The sequence below is a fragment of the Impatiens glandulifera genome, chromosome 6 (genome assembly GCF_907164915.1).
Source record: "Impatiens glandulifera chromosome 6, dImpGla2.1, whole genome shotgun sequence".
Lineage (NCBI taxonomy): Eukaryota > Viridiplantae > Streptophyta > Magnoliopsida > Ericales > Balsaminaceae > Impatiens > Impatiens glandulifera.
In genome coordinates, this window is record NC_061867.1 from 31,602,283 (window position 1) to 31,628,918 (window position 26,636).

The following is a 26,636-nucleotide window of genomic DNA, read 5'->3' on the forward strand; positions in this document are numbered from 1 at the left end:
ATTTCATGCAATACTTCTTATCCTACAGTTAATAGATATCGTCTCATTTAATGCCTGGACAATAGGATAATCCCTAAACTAGTATTTAAGTGAAGTAACCATTCACCACAACACTCACAAGACAAAAGATTATCCTCTCACTAAGACAAAAATGTCTCAGTTTCCCAACATCCTTCAGGTTGATTTTCAATCCCGTTCAAACACAGAGCACTATGAGATTTACAAGATAATCAAATCTCTAGAGGAAACCGGTCTTCAGAACTTCCTAGACGACAAACACACCATCTATCCTGAATCCATTCTGGAGTTCTTCTATTACGCCAGGGTGTTTAGAGGCACCCCCCACTTTGAAACCCACATTCAATCTAAAGTGGGAGGTATTGTCTTTGATTTCACCGAAAGGGACTTTGCGTGGTGCTTTAGCCTGCCAAAGCACGGGATAACGGATCTAGAAGTTCCAGCCGACATAAAAGCCGAGATCTCCATCGCCTTTGCACGATCTGACGAACCGGTTGAAGACCACGGAACAAAATCACGCATGAGAGCTGAATATCAGCTCCTAAATGATGTGATCGGTAAGAGCGTCTTCGGAAAGGATGTCACAAATACCTACTGTACCTCGAACTTCAACATGATGGCGGCTATAATCACCGGCACACCAGTAAACTGGTCCAGGGTGCTGTTTGATATCCTCATCTGGATGGTTGGTATTCGATCAGTCGGTTTCATCCCCCAACTAAGTTGTCTTCTTGTGGAGCTTGGTGTTCCAACCTGTCCCGGAGAAGGTTTGAACCAAGCCCATGTGCTGACTAAAGAAGTAACCGACTCCTTTTATGAGCGGTTCGAGAGAGCTTGGAAGAGGAGAAACCGCCGAAATGGTGTCGTCAACTCTTATGCACATTGAGTCACTCCTTCCTGCACCTGGTCATTTTGCTGCACGTACCAGGTGTACTCTTATCCAACATCATCATATTCACTTCGGCTTTTATCATGTTTTCCTTCGATGTTATCTTTGTTCCCTATTCGGCACTATATGTGCCTTTCGGTATTATCTATGTTATTTTCGGTCTCCTTTGATTAATCTCGGTTATGTGCTTGCAATTAATGAAAAAGGGAACCTTAATTAATGAGTTAACCCCCAACCACTTGAACATTTAATATCCAACTAACCTGGTTACCTCTCAACTAACACCTACCTCGGGCTCCGTAATCTGCCTCTTCCCCATGCTCCTTGGAAACATAAAGATTCTTTTGCTTAATAAAACAAAACTAACAATCAAAGCTTATGTTTTCCCTCCAAAACCGATCCTATATAAGGAGCCATCCTCTAATCAACCTACCACATACGAAGGCATAAGAACACTTCTAAAATACTTTGAATTTCATCTATCCTAATACCGTAATCATGCCGAGCCGAACTTTGGGAAACTTTTTAAGCATTGACTTCAACTCTTGCATGGGAGAGAGGGACGGAAATCCTGAACAGGAGCTCATGTTTCACTCTCTTACTGAAACCGGTCTTCAACCTTTTCTTGAAGAAGCCGGTCCAATTCTCCTAGAGGATGTCAAGGCCTTCTTTCGAAGCGCCTGCATCAGGGGAAAGTATATCGTCTCTACCGTCAGAGACCACACATTCTGGATCGATGAAGCTGAATTTGCTTCACTATTCGACCTACCCACTGAAGGATTCTCTGACTTTCCAACCATAGAGGATCTAGCGGGATTTGAACTCGCCCAATACCTGTCGGCCACCCTGTCTCCGGTGGAACACTATGGGCCAAAAACCCAGCTTGCTAGTCACGGTCAACTACTTCTCCAAATCGTGACCCGTTCGATCCTGTGTCAATCGCCGAATCAACGGTATTCTAGAAATACCTACAACATTATGACCCACATCCTTTACGAATCGGCCATCAACTGGTCCACGGTCATATTCGAGAACCTCAAGAATATGGTGCTGACCAAGAGAAGTCTCGGTTATGCACCGCATATCAGCAAGCTGATTCTTGGGTACCGGCCAGAGTTTGGACCAGGGACACCGGCCTCCTCCTCGAACATCCTCGACAAGGATTCGGCAATAGACCGAATTTCTAGAATGTCTTTTCCATAGGCTGTACTTTCCATTATTTATGTATGCCTATCTCAATACCGAATTTTCTGTCGGTTTTCTTTCTGCAATATTTCTTGAATTCAATCTCATTTCAGTATAAATGACCGTGTCCTTCTTAATTCTTTGAACATTTATCTAAGTAACCGGTTAACATCTTCAAACTATAACCGCGTTCTTATCCGGTCATATAAATTTGCTTAAAATTGCAAACACTCTAATCACTCAAAATAACCGGTTAGACTTAGAAACCGCACCATCAATCTCGGTTTCAAAAAGGGGAGTACGTCATCAATGGCATAAGCACAAGTTTTGGAGGGAAATCTCCCGCCCAAAACTGCCGCCCACCCTTTGGTTTACCGCCCATGGTTTGGCGCCCACGGTTTGCCGCTTCTTTTAATTTGGAGGGAAAATTCCCGCCCAATATTGATGGGACGGTTGGGCTTCCAAACCGCATCTATAAAAGGGACTCTCAGTCATTTTATTTCATTCTCACGTGAATCTGCTTTCTCTCTCTAAGCTATCTAACTCTCTGAAACGGTTATCTCTCAAACTCTTTCAAATTCTAAGATGGGGCGTGCTTCGGCTTTGTTTAGACACCTATCTCAGGTGGATTTCGAGGAAATCCGGCTGAAAGGTACGTCCGAGGCAAAGGAGGTTCTTGACCGGGTAGTCAAAACCGGTCTGGAATATTTCCTTGGCAGTCCTCATGTTATATACAAAGATGCGGTCGAAGAATTCTTCAAAACCGCAACCATCTCCAACGACAAAATCACCGCGACTGTATGCGGTTCTGAAATAGAGCTCACCGAGGCATCAGTGGCAGAGAGCCTACGCCTTCCGACAACCGGCCAGGATGCAACGGCAGACATAGAGCAGAAAACCTTTGAGCCGGCTTGCCAGATTCTATCGGCAACTAAAGAGCCAATCAAAGTATCCGGCAGCAAACAAATGTTGAAGCCGGAGTATATCCCAATATGTGACATCTTCGCAAGGGCAATTCTGGCGAGGGGAGGAAACTACAGCAACCTCACAAAGGACAAAATCAGGATGCTGATCGGCTTGATAGAGGGAAGAAAGGTCAACTGGGCAAAAGCGGTGTTCAGCAACCTAATGGATATGGTGAAACCGGATTCAAACCGGTCGTGGGGATACGCCGTTCCTCTCGGTAAGATCTTCCTTCACTACAATCTCGACATCGGTCCCGGCGTCGTTGTCGCAGATCGATGCCTCATCAGATCGAAGCAATTCCTAGAAAGGAAACAGCCGGCCCCCGGTTCCACAGGTGGCCGAAAGAAGAAAGCCGACAAGAAAGCGGCCCCAGCCAAAGCAAAGGCTGAAAGTAAAGGAAAGGAGAAAGTAACTTTCTCGGAACCGCCGCAGCAAACCGAGGATGAGGAGTCGGCTTCCTTCTCTGAGAGAACCGACACAGAGAAGACCGAGGACGAAAGATCGGTCAATGAAGACGAGTATTCGGCCCAGAGCCCCAATGATGCCGGACCTAATACCAACCCTGAGACCACCGAAGGTGGTGAAGAGGGTGATGAAGAGGACGGTGATGAGGGCGGTGACAAAAAGAAGGAGGAGGCCGAAGAAGCAGAGGCCGATAGGATATCTCGGAAACTCCTTCAGGGCGTCAAAAAGCGAGCCAAGTCAATTGAAGAATTATACCTGGAATAGCACGAGCACCGGTACGGCACACCGTATAGGGAAATCCTACCGGGCCACACAGACGTGGAGTGCATCCAAAGATTGGAGGAGGTGGAAGACTTGATCATGAACCTTACAAACTCCAACACACTTCAAGAGGTACAACACCGAACCTGCTTCTTAAAACCGAAGGTCCAACTACGGAAGCTAACAACACGCATCTGGAAAATTACGGAGGAGCTCAAAACGATGGGACCGGAAGACACCTTAGCACCGCGGGTGTTAGAAAGGCTTGAAAAAGCCAAAGGGGAACTCACTCAAGAAATTGAACGGCTAGAGGCAATATGCAGCCGAATGAAAATACCGGTCTATACTGCTCCCCAGATCGAAACGACTCCGGAACACTGCCCAACACCTCCAAAGGAGAATGCGGCATCAAAGGAATCCAATGAAAGAGCCGATCCCAATCTCACCGGGCAATCCCCTCCTCCACAACCGGAAGTCACCGCATCGGACTTCACAAAGGAATGGGTTGAGGGCCGTATCCAAAGGCTTGAAGGCTCAACCACAGAACGGATTGATAACCGCATTCAAGAATTTGAAGACTCCGCGGTTCAGCCATTCAAGGACATAGTCCAAAGAATCGTTGGCTCGGCACTCAAGTTCGCCGACAACACAGTGTATCTCTTGAATTCCAATCGGGACCGAATCTCAGAAGTCGACGAAGATCTACAGGAAGAGGTGACTCTACGCGGTAAATATGTTAAGCGAACCGCAATTCTGGAGGATTCGACCTCCGAGTTAAAGAAAGACTTCGACCGGCTTGAAAGAGAGACCGATCAACGATTGACATCGATGGGTGATGACCTGGTTGGCACAACACTCGACCGGGTCTCCGAACTCGAGAAGAAAAATGTGGGTCTCGAGGCCGAACTGAAGGCGCTTTCCGAACAGGTTGCCGAACTGCTGAGGGTTAAGGTGAACGCGGATGCCGCGGCTGTAGCGGCTGATGCTCAAGTGGCTAAGAGGGTCCAGGATGCGCTGGATGCCGAAGCAGGCAAAGAGAAAGAGGCACCGCGTTCTTCTCAACTTACCGAAGAGGAAGAGGAAGCCGCGCGGATTAAAAGAGCAGAGGCCATATTCCCAGGATTTGCTAAGAAAGCAGCCACTCAAGCTGCGGAGGATGCTGCGCGGTTGGAAAGGGAAACACGGAGGCTGGAAGGCTTCGCAGCTGAAAACAAGAAGAAAAAGGCGGCCGCCTCCGCTTCACCGCCGAAAAAGCGAAAGAGGGAGGCCCCTAAGAAAGTTCAAATAGCCGACCTGCTCAACGAGGTTACTGAAACGGTCATCACGAGTACATCGCAGCAGGCCGACCAAGTCGAAGAGGAAGTTGAAGAACAATTGCAGTCCCGGTCTACAAGACAACGACCCTCCGAACCGACCAGTCGACAGCAACCGAAGAAGAAAAAGAGCATATATGACTTCTCGGACTCGGAATAGGGGCTCTCTTTCTTTACTTATCTTAGTGTTTTTACATATTATGTTATTTTCGGTTATCTATACTATATATAAAGCTATTTTTGAAACCGGCCATCTCTTGCATCTCTACTTAGTTTTGATAATTTTAAATAAAATAATCAAAAAGGGAGAAATTGATAAGATAAAAGATAAAGACTCTTCCAAAATTTTTCTCAAAAATCCGGACAAACAAACAACCGGCCTACGGTTGCAAACTTACATGATTTTGATAATTTTAAATAAAATAATCAAAAAGGGAGAAATTGTTAGATAAAATCAGACCGGTTCAAATAAACCTAACTTAAATAAACTTTCCATGCAGGAACAAGGAACCGGACCGGATAAACAAAAGAATCGGCTAAGAAAACTAGCCGGTCAAGCTACTAAACCGACCAAGAATACTCGGAACATGACCGCATAAAGAAAGGATCGGCCAAAGCTTAAAACCGGAATCATCAAACAGCCGATCAGCCACAAGGCAAAGGAATAACCGGAAGAAGTTCGGTTATATCACTCATACCGGAAGCGATCAGGCTAAGTCAAGCGACCGACCAGTACAAGAAGACAATTCGGGTATCTGTTGAGAATGATACCAAAGGAACAGACTGAACACTTCCATATCCATGCAAGTCTGAGGAAAGACTGTAGGCTGCAGAAGACAGTACTACCGGATCTTTCCACTTCGAGATAAGTCAGAAAGAAGATCTTCCAAGTACAGACAACTGTCCAACAGACAGTGTCTACATCAAGTAAAAGACAAACCCGGCAGGTTTGTCTTACATACCGGAAGAACAGACCGCCAGGTCTGAGACAGAATGCCAGGTTTGAGGTTGACCATCAGGTCTGAGGAAACGACCGCAGGTCTGAATCTCTAAAACACTGAATCACTGCACCTCTGCTCAGCCAATCAGATTCAAGGCAGTGAAATATGACCGTTGACATATTTCACCTATAAAAAGGGGGCAGTTGAAGAAGAGTAAATGCGGGACACACAGTGGGACAAGTGAAACGCTAAGAGCATTTACTACAAGTGATAAGATTGTGTTATTCTAAGAAAGCCTAAGTGCTAAAATGTGTTTTACAATTTCGGTGTAAATTGTAAGAGTGTTATCGAGCAGGAAATAAGTCTCGATCAGTTTGTACTTGTATTCCTTAGTGAATATCCTTCTCGCGGTTTCGAGAGGAAGGGGTGACGTAGGAGCTTTATCTCCGAACATCCATAAAATCTGTCTTGTTATTTACTGTCTGCCGGTTTCATTACCTAACTTATCCGTACCGCGATAACCGACTTAACCTTATCCAAGCCGAGTTTCCAAATTACCGAAGCCGACCCACCATTTTCAAACCTCCATCATCCGAAACCGGCCTTGTCCATCAAACAAGTGTGCTGCTTCAACCTGAAAGCAAACCTCTTCCGCGCTTGAACCTAGTTCAAGGGTTTGTGACAGGTTGTGTAGTATTGAAACCCCGGTGTTAATCTCTAACCGGATTAACCACCACCCTTCGAGTGAGAACCGCTAACCGGTCCAACCCCCGGTCCTCCAGCGACTACCTAGATCCTAACATTATGTTTTCTATCAACCACCCCATTTTATTGAGGGATGTAATAATAACTTTTTTGATGAATAATACCTAGTGATTTAAAAATATTATTACAGTTAGTATTTATGAATTTTGTCCTATTGTCTGTTCTAAATTTTTTGATATTTGTATCAAATTGTGCTTTTATTTGTTTATAAAACTCATTTAAAATACAATAACACTTGACTTTTATTTTCCACTAGAAAAATCCATGTGCATCTGTTATGGTCATCAACTAATGTTAGCATGTAATGAAAGTCGATATATGAGACTTCTATGTAAGGACCCCATGCATCGGCATGTATCAAGTCAAAACATTTTTTGCTTGTGGTCAGGCCCGGCCCGGAGGGGTAGGCAGCCTAGGCCACGACCTAGGGCCTAGGACCAAAAATGGGCCCATTTTTTTATATATGCTAGGTATTAGTAAGGATTTTTAGTTTCTTATTCTTTATTTTTTTTATTATGTTAGATTTTTTGGCCCATGGCTCTATAGCCCAAATAGAGAAACAAACTAACACTATCAAAACAAAAAATAGAAAACTCTACTGTCTGTCTTACTGTCTGTCTCTCTCAGTCTCTGTATCCTACATTGACAACGAAACTCACAACGAAACCGACAACAAAATAATTTCGACGGTGGCTCTGTTTCGCTGGGTTGAGCCTTGAGGTGAGGTTTAACCATTAAAAGTGAAAATTCAACATCAGGGTTTGATTGTTATTTATTTTTATGCTTTGTTTTGAGATTGTGTATTTGTGTGGTTAAGCCGTAAAGATCTTTGAAAATAGTTTACTTGTTTGATGGCGCCGAAAAAATATTTATCTAGATATGAAAAACGAAAAAGGAAAGAATTAGAAGAACAATTTGTTAAATCTCAAAGTGGTGCGCTTGACAAGTTTGTTAAAAGAACAAAAGCTTCTGAAAATTTAGACTCCACTGAAGCGATAAATGCTGAAGAAATTAATATAGTTAATGTAGATGAGAATGTGGAGGAAATAAATATCATTCCCGAAAACGATAGTCAAATGAACAACCATTCTATCTCTGAAAGAAGTTTTTCTAAGTTAAAATTATTGAAAAAATATCTAAGATCTTTGATGTCTCAAGATAGATTGAATGGACTTGTTATTTTATGTATTGAAAAAGATTTTTTGAAATATATTGATTACGATACAATTATCAATGATTTTGCATCTAAAAATGCAAGAAGAAGTCAGTTTCGTTGACAATTTATGTTGCATCTTTGTAGATATTGGAAGGTTATTGAAGATCAACGGTGAAACACAAGTGAAGTTTATGCGTAGGGCCCCAATTTCGTGCTTTCGCCTAAGGCCTAAAAAATCTCAGGAACGGCACTACTTGTGGTGATATTGTTTTGAAATGGCAACCTATGAATTTTAGATTTTTTACAAGCATCACATGGCTGTGAATTAGAAACAACATTCGGAAAAAAATCTTCTTGCTTACAACATCAGAAGGATGACCCATTTTATTATGAACTGTTTTAGAACATACTTAAACATTACAAACAGACTCAACATTCAAAATACTATTATCATCTAATGGAGAATCTAAGAAATACAAGTCATTATGAAGTGATCCAGATGCTAGACTTCTATTCGAATTAAGGTCCTGCACTGTACATTTTCTTTTATCAAAAACACATTCCATATTTTTATGTTTTAAAACTTGTGACATGGAAATCAAATTATATTGGAATTCTAGAACAAAAAATACTTTTTCAAGAATTAATTCTTTTGTTAATTTTTACTTTCCATGCAAAATTAATAAGTACATTTGTTCCATTTGGTAGGTTTAGTGAAATATGTTTGGTTACGCTTTCAAATCAAAATCTATTTTTCATGACAAACATGGTTACTCGCACCAGTGTCAATGATCCAAACTTGTTTTCTAACATAATTTTTTATTGTATTCATTATATTATGTTTAGTTCTAAAAACATTATTTGTTTGAAAAGTATTAGTGCAATACATATCTGCATTGTGTTCTTTTGAAGAAGATGTTTCATTCTTGTTACATTCTGCAATTGTCTCATCACTACATTTAGTGATTGTATTACTTCCATGAACACAACTTGATTATCCACTCTTCCAGGTTTTCTGCAATTGTCTCATCACTACATTTAGTGATTGTATTACTTCCATGAACACAACTTGATTATCCACTCTTCCAGGTTTGACCAATTCTAGATCAAATGGAGCTTCTACAATGTTCCCCGATTTCTTTCCTTTGTAATCTTTGTTTCCTCGAAACCAATCTTGAAATCTAATAATCTGGAAACACCCCCTCCTTTACCGCTCATTCTGTAGTGTGTACATTGTAAATCATGTTTATAAGTGTTTCCTTGATAACCTTTCTAATCTCATGTGTTCTTTCCTTAGTTGTTAAATTGTGATTTTCCATAGTTCTCGTATTGTGTTTTGTAGGACATAATAGAATGTCATTCAGATTCTTGCACAACTTCACTGATTTGTCTTTGTCTTTGGATAGAAAGTAGTGCCAAATAGGCTCTGTCAATATCAGGGGTAAATCCGAGACCAAATTTTGTTCCTCACAAAATCATATGAATCATTTAACCCAGTCAAGAATTGACTAAGACATTTCATGACATCTTGTTCTTCAAATTGATTAGAAAGAATGCAATAATCATTGATTCTAACATTGCTTTTACAACGGGGTAATGGATTGATACAACAAAACTCATCCTAGAGTCTATACATCTTCGAGTGATATTTCTATATACTTGTGTTCCCTTGTTTCATAGTATTAATCTCTTTCTGTAACTAAAAAGAGTTATGTTCATTCTTGACCTGATACCTTTTCTTTAACCATCCCTAGAGTTCTAAAGTGGTCTCCGTATGAATGAATTCCTCCTTGATTTCCTTCGCTAATGAGTTTAATATCCATGATTTCACTAATGAATTTGCCTTCGTCCATCGTTTACAATCGTTGTCGTTATTAGGATAAGGAATTGCATTATCCACGAACCCTAATTTTGATTGCGTTGTTAAGGCGATCTGAATTCTACGACTCCAGCTGATATAATTTTTTCCCATGAACGGAGTCATAACAATTGAAACACCTGTGTTGTCATTATCCCTCACATGGAGTGGATCGTCTGCAAGCTTCATGATGTTATGTGTCTTTACCTTTCTATTGTTTCTTCCACCTGTAGGTAGAACTTCTGTCTTCTAATTCTTCTAATCTTCTTTTGATTCGTCGTTTAACTCTAATACCATGTCAAATTCCAAGATCTTGTTTTCTTGGAGAGTTTGAGAAGAGCAAGAGAATCTTGAAAAAAGAAAGATAAATTGTAGAAACTTGGTAAATCATACGGCACACCTCCCGTATATTAAAAATAAAAAAAATAAAATGATTGTATACATATTACATTTTAGTCCTTCATTTATCTTCTATTAACTAAATAGAAGACTTAATTTATAAACTTAAAAGTAATAATATTAAATTGCATTTAGACTTACAAATCCTAAGCTCTATACAAACTCTATCATTAATGGAAATATCTATGGATACATAATATGTACATATATATTTTTTCATAAAGGCGCTCCCGGTTAACTCCCAAGCATGTAGCTCTTTTCGAAGAGCATTTTGGTCGAGCAATTCAAAAGATAGTATTTTGACATTTGAGTTCTTCTGACTTTCAATTGGATGTCTGCAGGCGTACATGGAAGAAGATGATCATCGGTCGCTGGTCGCTTCAGACGCAAAAGGGTCGTGTGTCTACATTATGTTGGCGATTTTGGCGCTTCGTCCGAGATTGGAGGTCCGTTGGCCTATGTAAGTCCTTCCGTGCCTTAATAGTTAGTTTCTCGTTAGACTCGTTGAGCCCCTTCTGTGCCTGGGTTCGCTTGGACACGTCTGGGTCCGCATGGGTCCGGTTCAGCAAGGGCTTTTTTTCCTACAAACATTAAGACACAAAATAAACATTATATATAATATAGTCTATTTAATTTATTTATTTATACATTCTTAGATTTATTAAAAATATCTGGAATTCAATCATTTTGAAACTCGGCGGATACGACATAATCTAATTATTTATTTTAATATCATGAAATAAGCCTGTTTATAAATTTTTAAAAGATAAGTTTGTTGGTGCGAGATCCATTTTAAAATTACAAATTGAGAGTAAAAGATGATTATCTATATAAACAATAAATGAAAAGAACAATACTGTTAGAGATCATCGGACACAAATTCATTCAAGGAAGCTCTGGAGATTTCCGGTGATTTTCTGATGAAATTTTCTGACGACGAATTCTTGAAATTCTTCTTCAAGAACGTGCACATCATTCTACTCAACAATAATAATAAATCAGAAACTCAATTGCATCACCAGAAAAGCAAGAAACGTCGTTCGTCGATTGAAACACGATTGGCACAATCAACATGGTTGGCACAACACAATCGATGACACGATCAGCACGGTTGGCACAACACAATCGACGGCACGATCGATATGAACGTTACGATCAATACGATCGGCACGAACCACACGATTCGTGAAGTAAGTGTCGATACCCTAAATCTCCTAGAATTTTGTTGGTAGCTTTTCTAGATGCTTATTTCTTGATTGCGAGCGCTGGTGTGTTCTCTAATATTTGGTGATCTTGAAAGATTGTCTTTCAAAATGATTTTGTCACTAAATCGTTAGAGTTTCTGAATTTCCCTATTTTTGCATTTACTCTGCTTTATTAATTTGTTCTGCTCTTCAACTATGGGAAAAAAGAGTAATAAAGCAAAAGAAGTCAAATAGTTTGTTATGGAAGGTCTCAAAGAGATTGCTGAAGAATTCATTCAAGAAAAACAGGACAAAAGAAAAGGAAAATCAAATGTTGTGAAAAATTCTGAAGACAATAATGCAGGAAAGCAGGGGAAGAAGGTTTTTAAAAAAAATAATGTAGGAAATAAAGGAAAGAAGGAAGAAGTCTGGAAGGTTGGCAACGAAGAAAGAGTCAATCTGTTTGGCCTCAAAAACCAGATCACCAAATTTCTAATGCATTCTAAAAAATGAGAGATTGTTCTTAATAAGGAGAAAGTTCAGAATATAATAATTCAACTCAATATTCATTATCTTCGGGACTTGAATTTGCTGAAGAAGGAAGAATATGAAGAGATAGTAAACTGGTTAGTGTCTATAATGAGGGAGCTGATGAAGGCCCATAAATCGAAGACCTATACTATCATGAGCAACTCTACCTAGAAAGTAAATGAGGTATGGAATAAAAATGCAGAAAAGAAAGTTGAAGACCATTCCTATAAAGAGAAAATCTTTTTGGGGATGTTACAAAAAAAAGTAGAGGTACTTAATTCTCCTTTTGAATTTAAACTTCCTAATGAAGTAGAAGAAAAGTGCATAAAGGAATGGGAAAATGTGGTGGTAGGGAATTATATTGGAAAAACAATGTATCATTCTCAATCACTAAAGAAGCTTTAATGAAACAGTGGAAGGAAAATGGGATGGAGAAGATCTCTGTAAATATTCATGATCTTTATTTTTTTCAATTCAAGAATGGGTTGAATTTGGATGAAATTCTAGAACATGGGCATACATATATTGGATTCAACTGCATGAAATTGGAAAGATGGTCTGAAGATTTGAACCTGTTAAGTAAACCTAAGGAGACAACACAAATATGGTTCAAGTTTTAGAATATCCCTACACACATGTATAAAGTAAAAGTCATTAGTCATTTTTGCAAGGTTATTGAGAAAACCATTATACATGGACCCAATAACAGAAGGAGGAGAGCATCTATCCTTTGCTAGAATTAGCATATAGGTGAATCCTCGTAGTACATTGTCGAATAATATGATAGTGGTCGACATGAAAGGAAAATCTAATGTCATGGGAATCACTTATGAGTGGAGACCGAACAGGTGTGCATTCTGCAATACTTTTCAACATGCTAGTACGAAATGTGCTCAAGCTATGGAAGATGAGCAAAAGATACTGAAAGGCCAAGAAGCAAAAAATTAGGAAAAAGAAACAATAGAGTCTAAAAGCAAAGAGCAAAATGTGGAGGAAGAGAAAGAAGCAGAAACCAATGAGGACTCTGAAAATGAAGAAAGTAATGAAATTGAAGAAAATATATTAAGGGGGTTTTTATTGAAAAAAAGAATAAAGGTAGCAATGAAATAGAGAATGAAGAAGATGAAGGAGTTGATTCTCAAACAAATCAAGCTATAATACAGGAAACTAGAGAAAATGATACTCAGAATAATAAAGTTGAAGTAGATGTTACCAAGGTTGTTGCAGAGGATACCATAGATGAAGCTGAGGGAAACAAAGACATGAATTCTGAGATTGATCTAGAAATTAAAGTTTAGAACAACAAAGTGAATAGCCCAAAATCCTGAAAAATAATTATTTCTATCAAATCAGAACGGGTTCATATAAAAAAAGAAATCAAAATGAGAATATGCAGTATTCATCAACCTCTTCAGTTCATTCCCCTTTTATTGCAAGTTGAAAGGGAAGAGGAAGGAAAATGAAGACAATTTATTGATACAACAGGTTGGTATGAAAATAAAAATCCTGATTGGGATAATTAGAATTTGATATAGTGTATAATCTTTGTTTGTATGTTTGATTGCTATTAATCATTTTCTTTAGGGTTGTTTGATTGTCATTCTCTAATCATAGCTAAGGTTTGTCTAGCTTTGATCTTTGACCCTTCCACTTTTGGGATTTTAATGAAATGGTTTTAACCGTTTTTCAAAAAAAAATGAAAATAACAATAGAACCAAACAAACACAAATATATTTATATAATAATAATAACATTTGTTTTGATTATGAGTTCAATTTGTAAGAAGGAAATGAGATAGAATAAGTTCGAATCTTTCAAATGCTTGTCTTATTAATAATATTACTTCTGATGTTGATTCCCTTTGTACATTGAAAATTATCGGTCTTGTTCTTGAATCCGACTCGGATCGCGCTATGCTTGTTATACTGTATCCACCTTTAATGATATCCAAAAATACAAAGGACCCAATTTATCTGATTCTTCAATGCTACTGTTACCATTCTTCTTACAAATTGGGGATGCCATGGAGATCTTAGGAAGGAAGATTATAGCCAAAGTTTTTGTTGTTGATAGCACCGTCAAATTCATCTGCATAATAATAATCTCAGTAACCTAAATGACCGACTGATTGTTCTCTTTACTCGAGAGGATAAGGAATAAGCTGATCTAGCTTACGATAATGATGTACCCATCTCAGATCTAGAAAATGGAAGTGATTTGAACAGTGATGACGAATGTGAGGATCCATCAGAGAGTGAATCTGACATCGATGAATGATAGTAAAAGTGAGGAGTAAGAAGGTGAGAGGTTTGAGAAGAGGAGAAAAGTGTTAAAAGATAAATAAGAGAATCATGTTAATCTTTTCGGAAGAAGATGAAGAAGAAATACTAATACCCGGTCTAATCGGTGGTTCATCCGTGGACCTATCAAACCGGAATTCGTCAAAACAACCGATTTGATCACCGGAATGGTTTTCAAAACATTGATCAGAACTACTATCATGATTTTTTTACCACCAATTAATTAAAAATAAAAAATTAAGTTGATTATTTATGTCAAAAATAAAATATTACTAATATTTATCCCGTGCAAATTGTCACGGGCTCAGTCTTTTCACTGACAATCCGTGCGGCACTAGTTACGATCTTCTCAAGAACGAGTAACTAGTCAGCCTTACTCGACGCAACACTCAACGTTTAACAGAATTGACACAAGAATTCTAGAGAAAGAGTAACTCTTATAAAGAATAGTATTATATTACTCGAATACTTGGTGATTTACAATGTAATACCTCACAGGTATTTATAGGACTAATTCTAGCTGTTACATTGATTGTACACTAATTTAGGGATTCCTTATAATTATCAATCAAGGACATTCCTTTTATATGTCAATTATTGATGCACTAATCAAGGAATTCCTTTTAACTCTCAATTAGATGCGCTAATCAAGGACCTTCCTTCCAACTTCCTTCCAGTCTAGAATTTTCCTTGGGTTGGGCTTAAGAGGGCTTAAGCCTCCTCCTATTCTTGGGCCATGAAGATTGGGCCGTGACATTCTCCTTAAGCCTCCTCTTTCTAGGCCAGGAAGATTGGGCTGTGACATTCTCCCCCACTCAATCTGGCGACGTCCTCGTCGCTTCCTCCTTGTAGGCCTGGATGATGTCTCCACATGAGATAAAAGTTTTGAGCGACGTGCTGGCTTTCTAACCCGTTTTTTCTCTAAGAAAGGGCCTTCGTATTGCCTCACAAGCCCCTTATGAACTTTGGAAAATTGTCTCTCTTTATGGAGGAGAAGTTTTACTATCACTCGGTTTCCTCCGAACTCCAAGTGTCTTCTCTTCTTTTCCTCCCATTTCTTCATTCTTTTGGCGGTCTTGGTTATTTCGCACTTCTCTTTCTTGAATGGAAACTCCTTTGGTTGCCTCTTCAATTCCTCCAATTTGGGAGGTTTAATGCGATAAAGAACCGTCGCCGATGGTTTAATACATTTGACTAACTCTTCTCTGATATCCACCTCTCTCTTATGGTGGAGTTTCTCTGATACTCCAGCGGGCATTACATCGTGACCTTTCTCTAGGACAGTTGTAACTTCTGGATATATCTTCTATTTAGACGCAATTTTTTCATCTTCTTTCACAGCGACAAAAGATGATGGGTAGGTGTCCTCCGCACCTTTTGAGAGTTGCATGGCAGATAGGTGCCTAGTTTCTCTCTTTCCCTCTCTTGTTAAAGGTATTGTGCGAGAATTACCTTGTTCTAGAATGTACATCATATTGGCTGAAGGGAGTAGGATGGCATTTACCTTGTCTAGGAACTCTATGCCGAGAACCATTTTCTAGTCATCCATGTCGATAATGGAGAAATCCAGAAGGCCGGTCCACTCCCCCAAGTTGATCTTTACATTACGAGTAACTCCATAAGTCGCACTTGGTGCCGAGTTGACTGCTTTAAGCCACCCTTTCTCTTTAGTGTACTTAATCCCCAGTCTTCCCGCCTCCTTTACCTCTAGAAAATTGTTGTTGGCTCCCGTATCCAACAAAGCTTTAACCATGTGGTTTCTTACTCTAGTTTCCACAAATAGTCGTCATTTCTTCCCGGACTTTGACTTATCAAACTTTGCTGCAACGACACTAAGTAGGTTTAACGATCTCAATCGAGCTTCATCGTGAAGGCGTTCTTGCTCCTCCATCAATGCTGATAGTTTGTTCTTCATTGGGCACTCTCTTGCTTTGTGCGGCTCTTCACAAAAGAAACACTTTATCCGGGGTTTCTCTCCACGTTTCTCGTCCCGATCTCCTTTACCATTGGATTTGATAAACTTAATTGGGTCTTCATTGTTATGGAGATGGTCTCCACCATTTTCCCCATTGTCATTCCTCTCATAGGTCGACTTTGGTTTCTCTTGCCTTCTCATCTCGATAAGAGATTCAGCCACGACAATTGCGGAGCTTAGATCTTGGACACTACGTCGTTCCAATTCCAACTTCGCCCACATTTGGAGACCATCAGTGAAGGCAAACAAGGCTTCGTCGTCTGAGTAGTTAGGGATCTCAAGGAGAGTAGCGATGAACTCCTTGACATACTCCTTGATACTCCCTCTTTGTGAGAGCAGCTGCAACTTGGCCCTTGCTTCTCGAATAGCGTTTTCAGGATAGAACTGTCTCTTGAGTTCCTCCTTGAATTCACCCCAGGTATTGATAGAACACGTACCTTTTTCAATGTCGCTACTCCTTCGCCTCCACCACAGCATCGCAGTGTCTTCCAGGTATGTCGTGGCAGTATCTATCTTTCTCGCCTCTTCTACTAGGCCAAGTGCTTTGAAATACTGGTCCAGACTCCATAGGAAGTTGTCGATTTCTTTCGTATTCCTCTCGCCTAAATACGCTTTAGGCCTTGGAATGTCTATCCTTATCGGATTGGGGACTCCTACAGGCGCGCATCCGCACTCTTGCGCAACCGCCTTCTTGAGTAACGCCACATCCTCTTCGGTATCTTGTAACTTAGAGTCATTACCTCAAGTTTCTCAGTCAAGGTCCTGATTTCACCAAGGAGGGTCTTCTCCACGATCTGAGCTTGCTCTTGACATTTTGACAAGCCTTCGTTCAGGGCACCTTGCATTCCTCCTCGGAGCTCGTCTCTCTCCTTCTCAAGCTCGGCAATGCGTTCCTCTAGGTCCCCGTCATTATCTTGTCTGTACGCCACAGTGAGTTCTACCTTCTCCAACCTTGCGATGATGTCAACGATAACGTCTCTTGATCTTTCTCTTTCTTTGGTAGCTTTGGTTCCTCCCGCCTGAACTTTGCGAGAGTTCCTACCATCTTCTCCGGTCCCGTGGGGAAGATTCTCTACTTCGTCCACGACCTTTGAATTTTCTTTTGATCTCTTCGTCATTTCAGCTCTGATACCAATTGTCACGGGCTCAGTCTTTTCACTGACGATCCGTGCGGCACTAGTTACGATCTTCTCAAGAACGAGTAACTAGTCAGCCTTACTCGACGCAACACTCGACGTTTAACAGAATTGACACAAGAATTCTAGAGAGAGTAACTCTTACAAAGAATAGTATTATATTACTCGAATACTTGGTGATTTACAATATAATACCTCACACGTATTTATAGGACTAATTCTAGTTGTTACATTGATTATGCACTAATTTAGGGATTCCTTATAATTATCAATCAAGGACATTCCTAATCAAGGACATTCCTTTTATATGTCAATTAGTGATGCACTAATCAAGGAATTCCTTTTAACTCTCAATTAGATGCGCTAATCAAGGACCTTCCTTCCAGCTTCCTTCCAGTCTAGAATTTTCCTTGGGTTGGGCTTTAGAGGGCTTAAGCCTCCTCCTCTTCTTGGGCCAGGAAGATTGGGCCGTGACATTCTCCTTAAGCCTCCTCTTCCTGGGCCAGGAAGATTGGGCTGTGACAAAATGCACGGGTAATAATATAAAAAATCGTGAAAAAAATATTACGGTAAAAATGTGATAACATCTTTAATTTTATTTTTAATCATTTTAAGTTTATGGGCGTGTCAACTCACCATCCGACTCAAATATCCATTTACTCTCACATTGCAGAATGATCTTTAAAACAATTGATACAATTTGATTCCTCAACTCATTTAGTTTGACCTCTAGAGTCCATTTCTTTCTCATACTACGAGTGAAAGGGAAAATGTAAAGACTACCATTAAAGTAGAATAGACGAGACTTACTATATTCATATTAATTGTGTCCACTATCTCTATAAATATGACGAAATTCTTTCATTATTGCTCCCTAATAATAGTGAAATCTATATTGCGGAGTCAAAAGAGAATTATGACTGATTAAAAATTATTGATGAACCACAGCTCTCGACCCGGCAATCCGGACACTTTAAAAATTAAGCATCGTTATATATAGAGAGATTAGTTAGTTAAAAAGTTAAACTTATATTGATAAATCAAATTTGGTGTTTAATTTAAAATATAAAGTGTTAATAGCCTAGTTGGTTAAAAGTTGTACTTGTTTTATTATGTTGCAAGTTCGAACTAAACCTATAGTATTTTTAATTTTATTTGTAACCCCAAGTATCTATTTTACTCTCATATATATATATATAAATTTATCACGCTCTCGACCCGACAATCCCGAACACTTTAAAAATTAAAAACATCTTATTTTATAGTAAAAGAAATTCGCGGGTTATTGGCAACCGATTCACAGTTAATGACCGACACCAATCGGAGAGTCTGAGACTCGCCCAGAGAGGAGATAGTGTTCCAACGTATTACATCTAGGTTTAAATCCACTCTATTCACATCAAATTTTGCCCTCTCCGATTGTTATCTACTAAAACCCCAGCGAACTTCTTCAGTCCTTTTGTCTTCCAAAGCCGGAGTTGGAGACATAATTCTGTATATAACCAAAGGCTTTTCAACATTGAGGTTAAATTATGGCGTTAAATTTCGATTCCTTGGTAGAGGCAACTTCAGGAGCAATTGGAGCGCTTGTCAGTACAACTGTTTTGTACCCTTTAGATACCTGCAAGACAAAGTACCAGGCCGAGGTTCTAGGAGCTCATGGAAATCCAAAATACAGGTTCTTTATCATCTTCATCTCATAGTCTTTTTTATCTCTTTTCGTGTCAATTGAAGTCAATTATCCTCTTTCTCGATTTCCTTTCTTCTGATTTAATATTTGAATGCCTCTATTAGGAATTTGAATCATGATTGAGCCTCAATGGTGATACAATATTCACAGTCAACTTTTCTACTTAAAGACAACTTGATGATTTTCAATGACTTACAGTGTTCAAGTTCAGTTGTTCTGTGATCTTGGATGTTCTAGATACTTGAGAAATTTCCAGATCATCTGCAACATGTCATTCTAATTTTCTGTTCTTTATTTTAGCATCACAACCTTCACAGCAGACATGATAAAAATGATGTTCTTTATTCATGTGGTGCTGTTGAATATGTATTGTTTTTCTAATCAATGGCTGTTTCAGAAAGTTGGGTTTTAATTTATGCGTGTTTACTTTCAAACTGTAAGATGATCCATCATCCATCTAGTAGTTTCATGCTGACAGCCCCGACTCCTGTTTTTCACTTCTGTTTTTTTATATGGCTGCAAATACAGGAATGTTTCAGATGTGTTTTTGGAAGCAGTATCGAAAAAACAACTTCTGTCGTTGTACCAGGGTCTTGGTACGAAGAACCTTCAATCGGTTGTTTTTCAGTTTATCTACTTCTATGGATATAGCTACTTTAAGAAACTCTACCTTAGGACAAGTGGAAAAAAGTCTATTGGGACAAAAGCTAATCTTTTACTTGCTGCTGCTGCTGGAGCTTGTACTGTAGTTGTAACTCAGGTAAGGACTTTTTCTGGCTGAATAATTATAGGCAAATCAAATAACCCTAATATGTGAATCCTCTATTGGCTAATCACATATTCTTTCCCCATCTGGTTAGCTGAATAAGATGCAGTTCTTTTATCTCTTGGAATTGCGTAAGGTGGAAGTTTTCTTATTTGGTTGAGTGAAATACTTTACATAAGTGTGTTTGAGGAATACATGAATCGAGAGTTGTTATTTCGAAACACCTGGATACAAAAATTCTAGATCCAGAATCGTATCTGGAGGAGATTATGTTTGAGGAATACATGAATCGTGAGTTGTTATTTCAAAACACCTGCATAAAAAAATTCTAGATCCAGAATCGTATCACGACGAGATTATGTTTGTGAACTAAACTTAGTCATAGACAGATTCAAAATGTTATTGAGTTTTTTTCATGTGGATCCAGATTCGAATAGATAAACACAAATTATAAGTGTTTCCAAATGACTAGTGACAGATGTTTTATTATCACCCATCCTTTCCCGTATCTCAGCCTCTAGACACAGCTTCTTCAAGGATGCAAACAAGTGAATTTGGAAAATCGAAAGAACTTTTGGAAACCCTTGCAGAAGGGACTTGGAGTGAGGCGTTTGATGGTCTTGGCATATCGCTTCTTCTCACGACAAACCCTTCCATCCAGGTAAATGATTGTGCTGACTTGGATTCTTAAGAACTATAAGTATTGTTCTTAAGAATATCTTTGGATTTGTCATGTTAAATCTAATTATTAACACAATGAGTCTATCTAAAATCAAATTTTGAAGTTCTGTTATGCTTCACACTATTATTTGACATAAAACTCTTGTGGAAAAGGTAAAAATCAAGCTGAGTTTCTTTAATATCCCAGCTTCCTACAGTTTCTCCTAACCCTAACCAAACAATATATATAATTTCATTTTGCAGTACACTGTATTTGATCAGCTGAAACTGAGACATCTGAAGGGGAGGCAGCAAAGAAAGAAAAGCGAGGGAGATAAGTCTTCAGAAGCTTTATCTGCTCTTAGTGCTTTCGTTCTTGGTGCAGTGTCAAAATGTGTTGCCACCTGCTTAACTTACCCTGCTATCAGGTAAATCCATCTTTTATTTTTCTGTTCCTCAACTTCTATTTCCAATCATTAAGGAAGAGTTATGATATTTGACATTTTTGTTTGTGTTTGAACTTTAATAGAAGTTATTGTAAAAGTTCTTGACAGATAGAATCTCTAATTTAATTTTAATTTATAATTTCACACAAAACATATTTTCTGAAAACTTTGGGTTAGAACCGATTCAACTCAAACTTTTTAATGGGTTAACCCAAATAATCAATTTTTTCAAACATCAAAAAAAGCTCTTGGTTGCAAAGAAATGTGTTGGAGGTGGTTGAAATGCTGAAACAATATATTGATGAAGACTTTATTCTTTTTATAATGCCTGCAACAATAAAAGGTAGAAAAATGATCGGTGAACTGTGTGCAGATGCAAGGCGACTATTCAAGCAGCTGAATCAGATGATGACGATGGAGATAAAGAAACCAGACCTCGAACCAGAAGGAAGACGTTGCCAGGAGCTATCAGTATTATTTGGAAGAGAGAAGGCCTGTTCGGTTTCTTCAAGGGACTGCAACCGCAGATATTGAAGACTGTACTAAGCTCAGCCTTGCTTTTGATGGTTAAGGAAAAGATCACAAAAACCTCATGGGTTGTTATGCTTGCCATTAGGAGCTACTTGTTATTAGGGAGAAGGGGCAGGCTAAATAATGCCTGAAATTGTATGTCTCTTACATTAAAAGAGGTATGGGAATAATAATGGATTCAATAATAATTCATTCAGATTAGATAGTGTCAATATCAGTATTATTCTTTTTGATAACACAGGAAATATATGAAAAAGAAAGAAACCACTAGGGGATATCAAAGACAAAAACTACAGCATTTAACAATTTAATGTTTTATGTGTTAGGAATTTAGAATATATAGATGACTTTCATTAATGGAAATGAGGTTACAAAATAATGGGTATGTCCCAAAATAAAATTAGAGTGGTTGATTTGTCTCACATTTAAAAAACTTAACAAAATAAAATAAAATGTTTTTTTTGTTGAATGTTTTGAATTGAATTCAAACGAGGCATAACAATGATATTTTAATGTTTGAATTATATTTGATTAACGAAAAGATCAAATTAATTGTGAAGATGTATAGTCTTTTCTTTAAATTCGTAATTCTATATATGTTTAATTTTTTAGAAATTTCAATATCACATATTTTACATTTTTTAAATACTCTCTCAAATTCTCTATATTTTACTATACTTTTCAATAAATTAATTCTCACTTTTTATCTATCCAATTTCTTTAATTAGAGTTTTTTTCTCATTTTATCTATCTTTAATTGGAGTTCTCTCATTTTATCTATCCAACTTTTTTAAAGTTTGTTTTTTAGTTCATATAGCTTTAATTAGAGTTGTTTTCTCATTTTATCTATCTTTAATTGGAGTTCTTTCATTTTATCTATCCAACTTCTTTAAAGTTTGTTTTTTAGTTCATATAGCAATTCAAGTATGTTGGTCAAATTCGTTGCTTAGTGATTTTAGTGCTGAATCATTACTAAATTCGTTGTACAATAGGAAACAGACATCACAATGAAATTATTTTAAGGGAGATGTGTTTAACACATGACTCGAATCAACTTTTTTTCACATGTAACCAAGCATCAAACTACTAAGGAATCTCTTTTACATATGTATTATTGTTCTATATTTCAATAATTTATTTTTTCCTAATTTTGTAAGAAAATTTAGGTGTCAACTCTTTACTCACAAACTGGTTTTTAAACAATTTTCATATTTGATTTAATTTTATTTCAAAATTTTTGAAGAGATATTTATATTTTATATTTATTTATTAAAAGTAAAAAAAAAAATCACTTTTTTGGGCAGACGTTTTTAAACGCGTATAGTTTTAAAGGACTCTATTGGAGACGTTTGATGCTTAACAAAAAAAAAATATATTTTGGTCATCAATTTTTAGAAAAATATATTTTAGACTTACAAGGGTATTAAAGATCCATATTTTTGTCTTTTTCGATATGCATGACCTTATTTATGTAGTATATAGGGTGTGTAATTCCTGAAAAACCCCTTTATATCGAATTCTGTGAAGTTCGAGGTTTGAGAATTCAACCTCGGTTTGTGTGTCAGTATATTTTTTAAAATAAAACAATATTTTTAAAAAATTTCATTGATTCTTGACAACTTTTAAAATTAATTAAACATAATTAATTTCGAGATTCAATTTTAAATAATTCGGAGATTTATGATAATCAAATCACAATTTGACAATTTGACTATTTAGAAAATCCTTTAGTTTAAATTAATTAAACATAATTAATTTAAAAGATTATTTATTTTGAAACAAAGTTTCAAATTGATTTTTGAAAATCAATAAAAATTGGTAAATGTGTACAAACCTATTGACCAAAGTTTCTTTTAGTTCGTTATTTGATGATACTCGGGAAAAAGCTTTCGCGTTTCATCCTCCGTACTCGTTTTTAAAATGGTATATATTTATAAAGTTAGATTTTGAAAATCGGTTGTATAACGTTTGAGTTTATACCGATTATTCTTCCGATCTTAAACATGCGTAAGATTTGTGCATTATTTAAAATATTAAAACAACAATATTTAAATGCTGGTAGATGTTACTGATGATCGCTTAAGTAGGAAATACCTGAAGAATATTAATCATTTTAAAAACAATATGGTTTAGAAATCGAAATATTTTTTTTGGAAATATTCAAAAAATATTTTTAATTATATATATAACAAATTAAAAATATTTATCTCCTATTTTTTTTAATGTATAATAATTAAATAATATTGCACATTTATTTATTTAATTTTATATATAAATATTTATATCATACTTTTTCTAAATAATTTTTTTGTTTTATTTATATATATATATATATATATATATATATATATATATATATATATATATATATATTATTTAATTTCTTTTTTTAATTTAATTTTTTTAATTTCTCTATTTTATATATATATATATATATAATATATATATATATATATATATATATATTAGAAGATAAAAATTAATTAGAAAAGAAAAATTATCTTAATTATTTATCTTAATTAAAAAATAATTTTTACTTTTTCTCTTTTAATTAAAAATATTTCTCTCCTAATCTATTTTTTATCTTAATTATATATATATATACTTATTTATATATATATATATATATATATATATATATATATATATATATATATTTTTATATATATATATATATACTTATTTATTTATATATATACTTATTTATATATATATATATATATACTTATTTATATATATATATATATATATACTTTTTTTATATATATATATATACTTTATATATATATATATATATATATAAATAAATAAGTATATATATAAATATATAAATAAGTATATATATAAATATATAAATAAGTATATATATAAATATATATATATATACTTATTTATATATATATATATACTTATTTATATATATATATATATATATATGAGAAATGATTAGGTGAGGGATGACTTGTCATAATCTTAATTGCTGAAAAAATTAAATAATTTTTTTTTTTTTTTTCCTCCCATTTTTACATTTTCCAATATGTCAAGTCATTCTCTCACAAATCCCTCTCTATCACTCCTATAAAGAGAAAGAGAGATAGAGGGAGGAGTGATAGAGAGAATTTGGGAGAGAAAATAACGTGTCACTGCATTACTATAAAAAAATAAAATAAAAGGTAAGTAAAAATATAAAATTTTGTTAATTTTTTTTTAGCTTTGCACCATAATTTCCATTCCCAAATTCTCACTCATAATAATTTCTCTAAAATATATATACAGTTAAACATCTTTAAAATAATATTCAATAAAATAATAACCATGCTTAAATAGTAATATATTCTTTTTAAAAATATTAAATAAATAAAATTAGAGAGTAATATATATATATATATATATTTATTTATTTATTGTATATGAGTTACAAAATTATTATTTTTAAATATGAATCTAGTTAATTGTTTTTTTTTCACCAAAATCAAAATTAATCTTATTCTTGACTTTAAGTAAATTATAAATAACTTCTGATTATATGTTTTGCTGGTATTTTAACAAGTTATTGTTCAAAGTGTCGATGGCTTGAAATGCTTCATTTGATAACACATTTGGGATGACACTGCTATCGTTCGGTTTAGAATCAGTCCTTTCATTAGTGTTCTTTACCGGCTCAATGATTTATGATTTCTTCCTCCCGTAGGTGATTCCATAACCGCATCATTCTCACTTAGATAATTTAGATCAAATGCATTATTTGATGACACGTTTGAAATGACATTGCTATCGTTCGGTTCAGAATCAGTCCCTTCATTAGTGTTCATTACCGACTCAATCGACTCAATGATTTATAATTTATAATTTATAATTTATGATTTCTTCATCTCTTTGTAACCGCAACATTCCCATTTAGATAATTTAGATCAAATGCATTGCTATTGCTATTGCTATTGCTGGCAGATGATTGATTCTTATTCTTAGACATAATGTACTATAATACTGTACACAGAGACTGTATAAATATTAAGTAAAGTAATATTTTTTCCATACTAAGAGTATTATTTTAAAAAGTTTAAAGAGTTAATTGAAAAAGAGAAATTAAGTAAAAGAAAATAATATATATATATATATATTAAGAGAGAAAAATTAAATAAAATGGATAAATTAAAAAATAAAAATTACTTGGATTATTGGGAAAGGAGAAAAAAAGAAATTAATATATATATATATATATATATTTGGAAAAAATAATTAATTAAGATAGATAAATATATATATTAAAAATAATTAAAATTTTTATCATAAATTTTCTCAATACATTATATAAATTTATTAAAAAAATAATTTAATTTTTTTCCCTTATATATATATATAATTCTAAATAAAATATTTCTCTACAAATTAAATTTTCAATATATAATAATTATATAATGTAACATATTTATTTATTTAATTTTATACATAAATATTTATATCATATTTTTTAAAATTAATTTTTTATTTAAAGTTACTAAAAATTTATATATATATATATATATATGATTTAATGCGTTAAGTTTTTATTTATATATAAATTGAATAAGAGGAGAATATATTTATAAAAAATTAATGATTATATAGATTATGTTTTACACTTATCATTTTTTTCTTAATTAATTTTTTTTTTAAATTTATCTATCATATATAAAATATAGTATTTAATTCAATATCTTTATATAATTACTGAGAATATATATATATATATATATATATATATATATATATATTAGAAGAGAAAAAATAATTAAAAAAATAGATATATTAATTATTCATTTTAATTTTTCTCAATATATTATATAAATTTATTATTTTTTTCTCTTATATATATATATATTATTTAATTACAAATATTTCTCTCTTAATTTATTTTTTAATATATAATAATTATATAATTTTATTTATTTTAAAAAAATAATTAAGAAAGAAAAAAAATATATATATATGAGAAATGATTTGAAGTAGTACACCTACACTATTTTAAATTATTATATATATAGATTAAGAGATTATAAAATAATTACTTTATAATTTTTTCTTCTTTATTAGTAGAAAAAATTAAAGGGATTAAGAGATTACAAGATAATGGTAGTGGTTTCAAGCATGATTTCTAGTATATCCGAGTAACTACACTTTTTGTGGATCTATATTGAAAAAAAAAAAACTTATTTATAATT

General features: G+C 35.2%; 2 protein-coding genes across 2 annotated transcripts; both read left to right on the forward strand.

The window, feature by feature from the left end:
* Positions 1–2,677: 2,677 nt before the first annotated feature.
* LOC124943500 lies at positions 2,678–3,787 on the forward strand. Its single transcript, XM_047483998.1, has 2 exons — positions 2,678–3,086; positions 3,393–3,787. Exons 1-2 carry the CDS (start codon positions 2,678–2,680, stop codon positions 3,785–3,787), a joined length of 804 nt encoding a protein of 267 aa, XP_047339954.1.
* Positions 3,788–18,651: 14,864 nt separating this feature from the next.
* Positions 18,652–21,636, forward strand: LOC124941756 (peroxisomal adenine nucleotide carrier 1-like). Its single transcript, XM_047482109.1, has 5 exons — positions 18,652–19,020; positions 19,561–19,792; positions 20,313–20,459; positions 20,723–20,886; positions 21,278–21,636. Exons 1-5 carry the CDS (start codon positions 18,875–18,877, stop codon positions 21,564–21,566), a joined length of 978 nt encoding a protein of 325 aa, XP_047338065.1. The 5' UTR covers positions 18,652–18,874; the 3' UTR covers positions 21,567–21,636.
* The last annotated feature ends 5,000 nt before the right edge of the window (positions 21,637–26,636 follow it).